The sequence below is a fragment of the Coenobita brevimanus genome, chromosome 13, assembly GCF_032717465.1.
Source record: "Coenobita brevimanus isolate Jiangsu-jjx chromosome 13, ASM3271746v2, whole genome shotgun sequence".
In the NCBI taxonomy this organism is placed as follows: domain Eukaryota; kingdom Metazoa; phylum Arthropoda; class Malacostraca; order Decapoda; family Coenobitidae; genus Coenobita; species Coenobita brevimanus.
The window spans coordinates 58,661,724-58,676,283 of NC_136966.1; the positions used below are offsets into that span (position 1 = coordinate 58,661,724).

The following is a 14,560-nucleotide window of genomic DNA, read 5'->3' on the forward strand; positions in this document are numbered from 1 at the left end:
AAAGCAGACGCAACACTGAAGCAGCGTAGGCAATGTGGAAGGTCTGATCCTCACTGTGTAATGAGGGCAGTCACCATTGGCAGACCCTTGAGTATGCCAACATTCAGACACAGGTGGGAAATGCTGTACTGGACCTAACGTCCTTTAATAGACAACCAAGTCCAACGTATGTGGGTTAAATGCACTGAACTGCTGCAGTCTTTCTTTGGAATCCTACGCTTCAAAGGGAATAAAATGGGATTGGCTGTTTTCAAATCAGACAAACTGTAGTTTCAGGTTTAGCCTTCACGGTGGCATTGCAAATTATTTTTAAAGTTTCTTGTGTTGAGTTATATACTGTTTTGCCATTTGCAGGTGTGGCAGACGATAGGTCTCTGTCAGTAACGGGATGTCAACAGGAGTCCATGCTGGTGGTGGAGGAGGGCCTGCCATTGACTGAGATTGGGACCAGCTGCACAAACCCAACTTCTACCCGCATCCCAACCCCTCAATTCCCACCCTCACACGCCAACCACGACCCAACCACACCTTCACCCACGGCCTCCTCTCCGTGCCACCCAACAGAGGCGACCCACAATGGATTCTACCCACTTTATCGATTCCAAGGCAGCCTGGAACAGGGAAAGGGCACAAAAGAGGACAAAAGCAAGTACGAGTGTGAGGGCATGTGTGCAGGCGAGGACATGGGCACAGACAAGGATATGGGTGAAAGCGACAGCGCTGAATCCCGTATCATCGAGGGCAACCAGGAGAGTATAGAAACAGTGGACAGAAAAGAGGAAGCCACACCATCTGACGATAATTCCTATCCTGCCCCGACCACTCTCCTCCCCCTCTAAGGCTCCATCTCCCCTCCCCCTCCCCCTCCAATCCATTGCTCACTTTGCTGTGGGTTGAAGTTTGTCTACGTAATAGAGACGAATGTCCCCACAAGTAAATTTTAGTCTGCAAAAATTAGGCCACGCACTCAACTTAAATACTGAGCTATGAAAGAAAATGACAGAATATGAGGTAGGAAGGAAAGAATAAAAAGAGAAGAGGTGAGTTCAGCAGCGTAGCCAGCTTTCCACAAGTGGGGAGGCTAAAGTGGGGCAAAACCTTGCCCTGGGAAGGCGGCTACTCGGCCCACTGTGTTAGTGCATTTGAAATAAACTTCACCTCTGCGCTAACGCGGCTATAGCCTATGCTGTTAAGGTTCGTAGCACAGTAAGAGCTGAAGCTACATGATTTCGTACAAGGAGAATAACGCTTACTATTACTAAATTATTGGTTGGACATTGAACTGAGAAGTGACATCTCCCCGAGGTGTACTGAGCTGGGCGATCCTAGATTTTGACGTCACACCAAAATAAATATAGCGTAAGCTCCTACACTGCAAGTGCCGTATTTACTATTTTTTTTTTTTTTTTTAAATATACTGATAAAATGCTACTGCCAGTTACTAAGGTGGGTATGAGGGGCTCAACTGTGTCTGGTTTCATCAGTAATGGGACCGTATTGCTGAAAATGAGAGCAGAATTACTGTTGACCTAATCATCAGTCTGAGCTTTCAACCACCATCGTGTTGTTTACAATGAAGTGGGGCACAGAGGTGTCGCCATGGCAACAGGACGAGCCGATCCGAAATTGTTGGACTCTTTTGGTGTGTCCCTTCTAGATCAGTAATCCGCCTTGATCCTAATCCGATCCCATTGATCACTCCGAAATAGGCCTCAGGTAAGATACAGTCCGTGGAGAGCCCTTTAGGGGAGGTCCGGGAATATTCTTTCCGAAAGATGGGGTGGCCAGGTACATTTCAGGGGTGGCCAGTATTGTCACCCCGGCCACTCTCCTGTCTACACCAGTCAGTGACAGTCAGAATTAAATAAGTACGTCGTCAGACTGAAGGTGTTTGAAATTTGCGTGATATAATGTTATCAGAGCATTGGCAGGTGTCAGGTCCGGACCAGAATGTGTTATTGCTGGTGTTGTTAATTTTATGTTGTCATCATTATCATTATCACCATCATCATCACTCTTAATTCCTGTCTGCCACACCACCACCACCATCATCGTCATCATCATATCCACTGTCCTTGCCATCTTGTGGTCATCATCATCACTGTATCCACCATTCTTATCACGTCATCATCATCGTTACTATCATCAATGTTCCCACTCTTATCACAATCATCTGTTCACCCTTACGCCCACAACCACCACCTCACATATCACGGTCAGTTGAGTGTTGTACCATTATAATACAAATATATATATTCGTGTTAACTGATCTTTTCTTCCTGAACAATGTTATGTTTATTCGTGTAAAAACTTTCACTTAGGGGCTTCGTAGCATCAACTCGTTAGCGATTCAGTCCTCTTTTTACACCTTAACTTTCTCTTGTATGTATCTTGTTTGTATATATATATATATATATATATATATATATATATATATATATATATATATATATATATATATATATATATATATATAGTGTTCATCATAACGTACGAGAGGATATTGAGGTGATGTATTCTAGAAAGCTTCGCAGCACCTCTTCCTTAACAATTTATTATGCATTTTACCCCTTAACTTTCTCTTACATGATATTTATATCGTTCTAATATCGACGTGCTTTGTATCAGCAACATACAAAAGGATTATTGAGGTGTAATGTGCAGAATGAATTGTAAAGGAACAGGCGGTAAATAATATCCAAAGCCGAGATTTTGTCATGGGGAGTTGGCGTGAATTTTGGCTATTAGTGTTGAGATACAACTGCTATGGAAGGTTATATTGAGTCGTAAATTATAATGAGTTGTATGTATTTTTACGTCAAGCGAATTCCTAGAAGTTCAGTAGTACTCTAGCTAGTATGTCTTAATCCGACAGAACTGAGCTGTTTAATATTTGATGAGCCTTAGTTATGAGGTATGAATGGATCTCCTTGGTTACTAGTCAAAACTATCTTCCAGTCTGACTACAGTCGGCCATCAACTGAGCTGAAAGGGGTAAGCGATCTCTTTCAAGTGAAATCAAACTATGGGAAGCGTTCTTAATCTGAATATAATCTCTCTCTCTCTCTCTCTCTCTCTCTCTCTCTCTCAAGCTTGGCCCAATTTTTTGTCCATTTATGGCTTATTTTGCGTAGCTCAGCGGTGCGAAAAGATAACGCTACCGGTCTACAGCCTTTCCACAACACTTCTTCGTGATTAGGATGAATTTCTGGCGTAAACTATTGCAACAATTCAATACTCGAAAAAGGGAGAGAGAGAGAGAGAGAGAGAGAGAGAGAGAGAGAGAGAGAGAGATTATGTCAAGTTAAAGAGAAAAGAGTACATGGTGTCTACACAACCTAAATAAAATCATCTAGTAACAGCAAGACTAGAATTTAAAACTAAAATCTTTGGGTTAGTAGAAGAAGCAGTTGCAACTTTCCGCTCAAATGAACGTGAACCCAATGGACTGCAGGCTGAATATGCCCTTCTGCAGTCCATCATCCTCATTTGAGGGGATTGAGAAGGAGAAGAGGGACGCTTGTGTTACCGGGCAGTGTGGCAGACCCGAAATATCGGTTCCACCAAGTGAAGGCATCCCTCACCAGCATCTTCCTTGGGCTGAAGGAGCTGAAAACACCCATCCATCATCTTGCCACATCAGAGGAATAGAGACCCCTAGCTAGAGTCCTTGGTCCAGAAATTTAAGACGAGTGACCAGGTGCTCTTCCCTGAGTGGTACTGTGTGAGAAATAAACCTCAATCATCCCTCAGGCGTTCAGTCATCCCTCAGACGTAAATCCTTAAATATCATGTCTACCTGTAGCGCTTTAACCCACTAGACCACCAGGCGTTTATGTGGCTATAGTATTTACTACCCAGAGTAGTAAAGGGCTTCCTATGTTGCAAAAACTATATGGGTTGGCACTCAATGTAGAGTCACCTAAAGCCAGCAATAAGTCATGTCAGTGGATGGCGGGCGACCCCATTTACTACAATGAGCTGGACACACATAGGAATATGATCATCCTAGAATAGAAGAGAATTGTGCGTGCCTTTTAGCGGGTGCAGTGGCTCAGCTCTCGACTTATAACAGAGAGAGAGGGGGGGGGAGGGGACCTAGTGAGTGTGGTAGCAGTGACTAAGTAAAACTAAATGTGATTAAAGGAAAACACGAAAGGTCTGGTTATACTCTCTCTCTCTCTCTCTCTCTCTCTCTCTCTCTCTCTCTCTTCTGCTGTGCTATCCTTTTCTCCTGCTCCTATGCACTATATTAGGATTAAGGCCGGACCACCTCGTAGGGACCGTAAGGTCTGTGTGGTCTGTGTATCTATGTAACTCTATGTAACTCTCCGGAATGGAGTGAAGGGAAGAGGCAGGGAGAGGAGGAGGGCGGAAGGCAAAGGCCGAGGAAGGAAAGGAAAGTGGGAGAAAAGAGCAAAATGGAAAGACCAAAGGGAAAGAAAGAGGGTCGGGGAAGTATGAAGGAAGGTTAAGAAGATGGAATGTTAAGAGAGATTTTTAGAGATCTTATCTTTTATTGCTATAGATAGATAGATAGATAGATAGATCTTTTATTGCGACGTGCTTTGTCGAGGGACTTTCTGGATATTGCAAAAGATTGTATCTAGGAACTGGTACAATTATTAACTGTAAAAGCATGCCATAAAACTTGATTACATTTGTGAGGCATAATCAACAGCTAAAACCGTGTTGGCCATTAATAATTACGCATTAGTTTCTAGGAATTCAATTATTCTATCTCTTATTGATGATTCAGTGATTTTTCCCGAGACAGAGATTACGTTAATTGGTCTACTGTTACCTGACAGTTACCTGGCTGGGTTATGGGATTTACGTGGGCCCGTCTCCAGTACTCCAGAACCTTTCTTTGCTGTGGTGAGAGAGAGAGAGAGAGAGAGAGAGAGAGAGAGAGAGAGAGAGAGAGAGAGGGGAGGAGGGGACCCATAATGAAGATGAAAGGAACTTCTAAGCACCGAGAAGGAATGAGACTCAGATGGAGACAAAGGTAAGTGTGTGTGTGTGTGTGTGTGTGTGTGTGTGTGTGTGTGTGTGTGTGTGTGTGTGTGTGTGTGTGTGTGTGTGCTACCAGTACCCCAGCGTTAGTACCCTGGGGTGTTTGAACACCCCTCAAAAAACTGTATGCTCACAATTTTGAGTTAGCCACACTGACATTCCTCTCCTCTCCTGCATGCGTGTGGGGAGGGACCACTAAAAGTTTTACACTCCTGCCCCTGGTCGTGTGAAGAATAGACGTATTTTTGTTCTTTGGGGTGTGTAGTTGGGGTATGACACACGGCTCCTCTGCCCCCATTGGCGCCACTATGTACCGCCCACCCTCCAGTACTCCCATCACCTCTGACCCGTCAAGGCCACTGCTCCCCTCTCGGACCCTGCCCCTGGTGGCCATTGGTGTTGTGCTGTAGTAGTGGTAGGTGGTGGCGACCATCATCCACTCACTTGAAGTAGTGCTGCCTACTTCCTCCTTAGCCTTTATCATTCTTTTTCTGTGTCTGTCCTCTTGTCTTCCTATTTTTTCCATCTTTCCTGTCTCTTCTTATTGCTTTTCGTTCCTTTACGGGTGGCTTTACATTGAGTGACAAGCCAAATAGTTTCCTGTAAGCCAGGAAACCATTTACAACGCTGGGTGGTAACCATATAACCAAATCATACGTGCTCCTTACGTGTCAACAAGTGGGTTGGTGGAGGGTTAGTGCCCCTCCCCGTAAAACAAATAACTCAAAGTCAGACGGCCATCCCTTACGGGATTATGGCGTCTGGCAAAAGAGGATCCCGCTCAGTCGCTGGTGTCTTTGGCGCGAGAAGTCGATCACAGAGAGGATGGAAAAAAGAATGATGAAGAGAAAGAAAAGCAGGAGTAAAAAGGGAGGAGATAAAGCAGTGAAGGAAAGGAGGTAATAAAAATACTTCAGGGAATGTCAAAAGGGAGAAGGAAGGGGAGGAGGAAGAAGACGGGGAAAAAAAGCCGGGAAGAAGAAAAGACGCAGTAGTAGTACAGTGGTTGTAGTAGGAGTCAGGGCCCATAAACATATATATGTATATGGGCCCTGGTAGGAGTAGTAGCCTAGTAGTAGTAGTAGTAGTACTAGTAGTAGTAGCAGCATCAGCAGCAACAGTAATAGTAGTGGTAGTAGTAGTAGTAGCAGTAGCAGCAGCAGTAGTAGTAGTAGTAGTAGTAGTAGTAGCAGCAGCAGCACCAGCAACAACAACAACAACAGCAGCAGCAGTAACCCCACGCTCATCTGAACGTGAACCTGTAGGACAACAGGGTTAAACACCTGCAACAGTCCACCATCCTCCTTTCAGGGTGATGGGGAGGGATTAGAGGAACTGAGGATCGTTTATATGACCGGGCAGTGAAACCGATAGGTTACGTCAGTGCCATCTCGTGACGGCATCCCTCTTCAGAACCGGGAGATATGAAGAAACACTAATCAATGGAAAAATAAAGAAAAGTGAGGGAAGATTTTTCTTTAATCTAGGAAAAAAAAAAAAGAAAAAAGGCTGAAAGCGTGTAAACGGTTACAGTTGTCCTTTACAGAGAAAATTGAAAGAAACAGCCAAACTAGAAAAACGGCACCACAGTGCTGAAATGTCTGGCTTACGGTACGGAAATATTTACTAACCGACCACACAAGCAGCCATATCTCTCTCTCTCTCTCTCTCTCTCTCTCTCTCTCTCTCTCTCTCATGGAAAAAATTGTTTGTGGTCAGTGGCTTGAGGTACGCGAAAAATATAATTATTTATTTATCTATTATTTTTTACCTCTAGAGGATTCCTCACACATAGCAGTCTTTAATACTGCTTATAACGGCACAGCTTTGAATGCGAATTAAATGTTTGAATGTTTGCATTTTTTATTTCATTTACTTTGAACGTTATTTTAATATAATAGTATTTATATTTTAGTTCTATTTCTGATTAAACCTATATATCGGGTACAATGAATGTTATTTGTTGACACCGTCACCAAATCCATCATGGCGGAGGGTCGGGGTGCAAGGCTGTCTGGATATTATGCAGAATTAAAAAAATGTATTGAGAATGCCGCTTATCCAAAGGTCGTCAAGGCAGCAAACAAGAGTAAGATGGTGATAAAATCTGGTTAAAATTCAGTGTAACGTCATGGTGTTCTCTGGAAAATGTTGCGACTGTGCCTGCATTGTTTTTTTTTCCCAGATTTAATCGTATGATAATGTTTGAGAGGTAAAGCAGGTATCTGATTCTTAAACAGAGAAAGCGGGTAAGTGTAAGCTTTACTTTAAGCAGCAGAAGGACCTTGCTATTCCAGTGTGCTTGTTGTATTTCTGACTTTGTGGAGGGAAACAATTGTCTTTTGCCCCCGTGTTTTTATCATCATGTTTCCATATGCCTCACTAACGTTTGTAATGGCATCTTGGCTAAAACTTACTCATTTTGGTTGGGTCAGGTTAGGTTAAATTGATAGGCTAGGTTAGGTTAAACTGCTAGGGGTAATTCTCTACCAGTGGGCATGGTAATTCCACCTGTAACAAACTCATGATCTCGCAGTAAGTACTTTTGGTACATACGCAATACAGTTACCATAACTGTTGAACTGTGACTGCAAGAAGTGATAAGAAAAAAAAAGGAATAAATAGATCTGTACCTATTTTGAGGGGGTAATTCTATACTAAGTGGGCACAGCGGTTCCATCTGTATCATAACAAATTCACAGTCTCAAGGTAAGTAATTTTGGTCCATATGCAACACAGATAGTTTACTGTTGAACTGTGATTGCGAGAAGTGAGTGGAAATAAAAATACACCTTTTTTTGATGTGTATAAGGAAGTGGCCAGGTCACCCACAATAGTGTTAACCAACAGCCTCTCCGACTGGCAATGTTGTTTACCAGCCATTGCTCTGACTGGCTGCATCAGTGTATCTTAAATATTGCCAGCTACTGATAGACGTCAGAGAAATATTTACGAATTCTAAATCCTTGTTTTAGTTTTCAGAGGTCAGTCAATCAGTCAAGAATGGGCAAACAACACAGGGCACATAGCCTCTCTCACCCTCCAACTCCACTCTTGTGGTTCCTCTTTTGCAACCCTCCAGGCAGTGACTCTTCCCCTTTTAAGTATCTTCCAACAGGAGTGATTGACCTGTTCCTGCCATGAATTACATGGCCTTCCTCTTGGCCTCCTCCACCGTGGGTTAACTTGTTCAGATATCACCCTGTGAGCAGGCCAAGCCTCAGGAAGGTGGGCCACGTGCCCTTATAGCTGGAGTTGGCATTGACGTATTATATGGGTAACAGACCTCAATTCGGTCTCACGGAGTAGTTGCTCGTTACGCATCCGGTTGTACCAGCGAAATCCAATGATCCTGCAAAGACACTTAGTACCAACAGGGTCAAAATGTCGCTTGAAGTCATTGTTAAAGGCTTATACTGAATATACAGTGTTGTATTTATTCCATTACAAAGCATATTTTAACCTGATTATCAAAGTAACAGGCCTTAAAAATTATCTATCTATCTATCTATTGCCAGACGCCTCAATCCCGTTTGGGGTGGCCACAAACAAATCGCCTCCAAGTCGCCCTGTCCCCCGCCATTTCACTGCCCTGCTCCCAACTCACACCCCCCTCTCTCATATACCTCTCCACCCCATCCCTCCATCTCATCCTCGGCCTCCCCCTCCCTCTTCCCCCCTCCACCTCACTCACATACACTCTCTTTGTCAGTCTTTCACCCTTAATCCTCTCCACATGGCCAAACCACCTCAGTGTGTTCCTCATAACGCTTCCTATCACATCCACATCCACACCACAACGCTCCTTTATATCCTCATTTGTCAGCCTGTCTTTCCATGTGACTCCACAGGCTCCTCTTAAATAACTCATTTCCACTACTCTCACTCTTGACTTGTGTCCTTCCAACAACGTCCAAGCTTCACTTCCATACGTTAGAGTTGGTATCACAACACTGTCATGTAGTAACTTTTTCACTTCCATGCTCACTTCCCTGTTTCTTATCACTGCTTTCAAAGAACCAGTAACCCTTCTTCCCTGCTGTACCCTTTCAAGCACTTCACCCTCCAAACCTCCATCCTTACTCATCACACTACCCAAGTACTTAAACGTACTCACATTTTCCAATTCCTCACCATCCAACCTCACTGTACATTCACTGACTTCACCTCTCTCAAAGACCATCACTTTACTCTTCCCTACATTCACCTTTAGATTCCATTTCTTACACACTCTCCCAAACTCATCCACCAAGCCTTGCAGCTCCCCTTCGTCTTCACTCAACAACACAGTATCATCTGCAAACAACAGTACAGGGAGTTTCCAAACACTATCCTCTCTCACCAGGGCCACTCCAACATCCACTACCCTACCTTGTACCTCTTTTATTACCCCATCCATGTACAGATTGAACAACCATGGAGAGATGACACATCCCTGTTTCAACCCAACTTTCAAAGAGAAAAATTCACTTAGTTCACCATCCACATACACTGCAGCCTTCGCACCATCGTACATACTCTTCACAGCATTCAGCAACTTCCCATCTACTCCATATATTCTTAACACTTTCCACAATCCTTGTCTATCCACCCTGTCATATGCTTTCTCCAAGTCCATGAAAGCCGCATACAACTTCTTTCCCTTCTCTAGAAACTTTTCCACTAAAGATCTAAGAATGAATATCTGATCTACACAACCTCTTCCCTTCCTAAAGCCTCCCTGTTCTTCTCCAACGAATTTCTCTGTTCTTTCTCTAACTCTGTCAGTAAGTATCCTACCATACACATTTCCTATTATACTAAGAAGACAAATGCCCCTATGATTACCACGCACTACTTTTTCCCCTTCTCCTTTGTACAAGGGAATAATTATACCTGACTTCCAATTCTCCGGGACTTTACCTTCCTCCCAGGCCAATCTGCACATCTTCCACATCCATTCTACTACTATCTCTCCCCCATGCTTCAGGATTTCAATTATGGAAGTGCATATTTTGGATGTTATAGAATTAGAGCATCATCAATTTTACATGCAGATCAAGCCTAATGAGAAAGCTGTGAAAGCATAGTTCAGTCCTAATGTTGGCATATGTTATTTCGCCAAATTTGAGTATCACAGTGAATTATATGACGATGAAACTAGTGTAACACAGTCATAAACTTTTCGATGTCTCTGGAAGGAAGCCCTCCTAGGTTTTGAAGTGTCTTCTAAATGGCATAGAAGGTTTTATACCACCCCTTCCTTAGCAAACTATTTTGCATATTACACCTTCATATTCTCTTTATGTACAGTATTTATGTCATTTGTATTATAGCAGTTTTCATAATAGAAGATATTGTGTTGAAGTCTGCAGAATAAATCACCAAAGAAGTAGTGTTACAAAATCTCCAAAGCCAGGCACAGTACAATACCAGGACACATCTCTTTGCTTGTTGCAGTTCTTGGAGAAGAGCCAGGGGAAGTTGAAGCATGGCGCTGCAAGATAGTGGCCCAGATCAACCAAGATCAGTTTCAGGAGGCACTCAACACTGCAACCAAATCCAAACTCGTACCGTAAGTTTTATTCCATTTCGCTGTCATCCAATCCAGAATTGTCTCATCAGAAGTAAAGGGAAGTGGGGCAAGGCCACCTAAACTAGACAGTTAGGGTAAGATTGATTGTCCCTGGGCAGTATGATGTAAGCAATGAACCCCATGGATGTAATCTTTTATGGACTGCATCTAGTGGCAGTGCCTAACACCCTATACTCAGTTTTTTTTATCGAGGCGAAGATGCACTTGACAGATTTGTGATTATTGGCTGAATGTAACATTACTTCTTAGTCTAGCATTATTAACTGACAGCAAATATCTGAGGGGGAAATTTGGGTTAGTAAATATTTTTTGGACATGTTGCATTCAGCCAATCATCATCAACCCGTCCAGTGCATCTTCGCCTCAGTAAAAAAAATGGAGTATAACTCACCATACTTTGAGGCACAAAAAAATTCTTGTTTATTTATGCATTTATTTTTATTCATATTATTTATTTATTATTTCAGTGAGCTGGCATTTGAGAAGGCTTACTGTGAGTACCGACTGAACAAGGTTGATGCAGCGTATGATACCATTTGTACAGTGCCAGACCCGACCCCACGAGACCGAGAACTCAAGGCACAAATATTGTACAGACTTGAGAGGTGAGAGTTTATACTGTTGTTTGTGTGCCTTAAAATGTTGGAGGTTTTTGTCTTTTTTGCAACTTAATGTCAGGATTCCATGTGTTGTGATTGGTGATCCAATGAGTATGTGACCCATTTCACTAGTTATGCTTTTGATTTTTTTTTTTTTTTTTTTTTTTTTTTTTTTGTCACCCCACCCTAAGGCGCAGAAAAAAGAGATTGGAATGATGATTGTGGTATTGGATGATCATATTGATACCTTATGGTTTTGAGTAGTAGCCTCCTTTCCAGAAGGCAGCATTACTGGAATACTAAATTTGTATTTTCCCTTGGTGACAGCATGGCCCTGAAATAGCTTGTTTGGGGATGAAACCTTCCATGCTTTGACAGTCAGGCAGTTTTTAAGGCACCCATGGGTTTTTCCTGCTTTCATCTAAAATATACCCTCCTCCAGTCTTATCCCTCTTATATGATCCTGTCCCTCCTCCCCTGCACAGACCTTTAAGTATGCTGCACTGCCAGCCACAAGTTGAAGTAATAATAGTGAGAGCACTTCATATTATAGTTTTTTATTGAGTGTGTGGGTCATTTCAATGGGCATGCTGTAGAGTAGTTCACCCTCTATCATATTTTTCTCTTTCCTTGCATTGTTGGCCCTACCTCACCCCATCCTAAGATGGGAAAAGGGAGTTGGGTTGGGATGATGATGATGATGATAAAGTGGTAGGATGTCATACACTTAATGGGTATGAAAACTCCCAACAGGAGAAATAGTTCATACTCAAAAAAACACTTGTGAAAACCCTGAAAGAGTTAATGGTAGAGTCTGTGATTCAAAGTAAAATGCAGTAGTGGAATAGATTCTGAGGCATCTTCCTCACCACATTTAAGTGAACAAAACTGCCTAAAGTAGGAGATTTCCATGAGTTATATGTGGTATAAATTTGGCATCTTTATTATCAAGGAACTTCAACTGCCAAACCCATGTTAATGATCTATCTATCTATCTATTGCCAGACGCCTCAATCCCGTTCGGGGTGGCCACAAACAAATCGCCTCCACGTTGCCCTGTCCCCTGCCATTTCACTGCCCTGCTCCCAACTCACACCCCCCTCTCTCATATATCACTCCACCCCATCCCTCCATCTCATCCTCGGCCTCCCTCTCCCTCTCCCCCCCTCCACCTCACTCACATACACTCTCTTCATCAGTTTTTCACCCTTCATCCTCTCCACATGGCCAAACCACCTCAGTGTATTCCTCCTAACGCTTCCTAGCACATCCACATCCACACCACAACGCTCCTTTATATCCTCATTTGTCAGCCTGTCTCTCCATGTGACTCCACAGGCTCCTCTTAAATAACTCATTTCCACTGCTCTCACTCTTGACTTGTGTCCTTCCAGCAGCGTCCAAGCCTCACTTCCATATGTTAGAGTTGGTATCACAATACTGTCATGTAGTGACTTTTTCACTTCCATTCTCATTTCCCTGTTTCTTATCACTGCTTTCAAGGAACCAGCAACCTTTCTTCCCTGCTGTACCCTTTCAAGCACTTCACCCTCCAAACCTCCATCCTTACACATCACACTACCCAAGTACTTAAACGTGCTCACACTTTTCAATTCCTCGCCATCCAACCTCGCTGTACATTCACTGACTTTACCTCTCTCAAAGACCATCACTTTACTCTTCCCTGCATTCACCTTTAGATTCCGTTTCTTACACGCTCTCCCAGAGTCATCCAACAAACCCTGCAGCTCCCCTTCGTCTTCACTCAACAACACAGTATCATCTGCAAACAACAGTACAGGGAGTTTCCAAACATTACCCTCTCTCATCAGGGCCACTCCAGCTTCCAGAACCCTACCTTGTACCTCTTTTATTACCCCATCCATGTACTGATTGAACAACCAACCATGGAGACATGACACATCCCTGTTTCAACCCAACCTTCGAAGAGAAAAATTCACTCAGTTCACCATCCACAGGCACTGCAGCCTTAGCACCATCATACATACTCTTCACAGCATTCAACAACTACCCATCTACTTCATATATTCTTAACACTTTCTACAATCCTTGTCTGTCCACCTTGTCATATGCTTTCTCCAAATCCATGAAAGCCACATACAACTTCTTTCCCTTCTCTAGAAACTTTTCCACTAAAGATCTAAGAATGAATATCTGATCTACACAACCTCTTCCCTTCCTGAAGCCTCCCTGTTCTTCAACTAATTCCTCTGTTATTTCCCTGACTCTGTCAATAAGTATCCTACCATACACTTTTCCTATTATACTAAGAAGACAAATGCCCCTATGATTACCACACACTTCTTTTTTCCCTTTTCCTTTGTACAAGGGAATAATTAATGATGATTTGTCATAATTGTATTCAGCCGCTTCTGGGATCATTGTTTTCTCAAAGAAAGAGTTAAGGAGTACTGCATATTGGTAAAAGAGAAGGAAGAGAAAGAGGAATATGAGAGAGGTGTGTGAGGTTAAGGCAGCTTCGAAGGGTTTCTCTCATGACCATCCTCTCCTCAAGGGTTCCCTGGAGGGGGCAGTGCATGAGATTTGATGGTGAATAATAATGAGGACTACCTGTACCCACATTAAAGAAAAGATGTTTACTGGGGAGAAAACTTGTTTTGGCCCGACTTGAACCCCTTGCAATTTCTGTGTTGGCTGTCGAACAGCCTAACTTAACCTGATTTGCCACTGGTTTACAGATATGAGGAGTGTCATGAGGTGTACCGAGAGATTATCCGCACGACCAGCGATGATTATGATGTAGAGCGAGAGACCAACGTGGCGGCAGTGGCGGTCCATCGCTCTGCTGATGCTGTGAGTTATTACTTATACATGAGTATGCAGTTTTTACCTCCTCTCCAACATCATCATTATCATCGTTATCGTCATTGTCATTGTCATCATCATCATCATCATCATCATCATCATCATTATTATATATTTTTATAACTGTCCCTCAACTTTCTCCATCTCTGCTCATTCACTTTTTCACACCAGCCAGTCAGGGTAGTATCCTTGAGGAGGATGGAAATGCTTGTGATAGGGAGAGCTGGAGCTCCTGTTTCACTAGCCATCAGGATATCCAGACCATCCCCTTTTTCTGACCTTTTCATTGTGACACTAACACAGAGAGTAGGCTAGCATACTCTACCAAAATCTTTTCTTTAACTGTCTCATGCACTACTCTACACAGGCTTTACATACCACACAACATACCCCACTACATCACAGGGGTTGATGCCAGCAAAGGCATGTGGCTAGAAAACCTTGTTCCTGCAACCTGGTGGCAGACTTGAGGGGAAGTGTGACGGGGCTCTGCAGGCATAGGTTTTAGGATCAGGGTGGGATG

At 43.1% G+C, this 14,560-nt stretch overlaps 2 protein-coding genes across 4 annotated transcripts in view; both read left to right on the forward strand.

Annotated features, from left to right (window-relative positions):
* Positions 1–839, forward strand: part of LOC145416012 (opsin-5-like) — a 37,887-nt gene extending 37,048 nt beyond the window's left edge. Inside the window, exon 9 of the mRNA XM_080285115.1 lies at positions 355–839. Within this exon, the coding sequence (XP_080141241.1) occupies positions 355–839 (485 nt within the window). The remainder of the gene's footprint in view (positions 1–354) is intronic.
* A 6,158-nt stretch (positions 840–6,997) lies between these two features.
* Positions 6,998–14,560, forward strand: part of Srp72 (signal recognition particle 72) — a 33,997-nt gene continuing 26,434 nt past the window's right edge. For all 3 annotated transcript variants that reach the window (XM_080284015.1, XM_080284024.1, XM_080284023.1), the window contains exons 1-4: positions 6,998–7,105; positions 10,456–10,570; positions 11,059–11,196; positions 13,911–14,025. In XM_080284015.1, the coding sequence (XP_080140141.1) occupies positions 7,003–7,105; positions 10,456–10,570; positions 11,059–11,196; positions 13,911–14,025 (471 nt within the window). In that variant the 5' untranslated portion in view covers positions 6,998–7,002. The remainder of the gene's footprint in view (positions 7,106–10,455; positions 10,571–11,058; positions 11,197–13,910; positions 14,026–14,560) is intronic.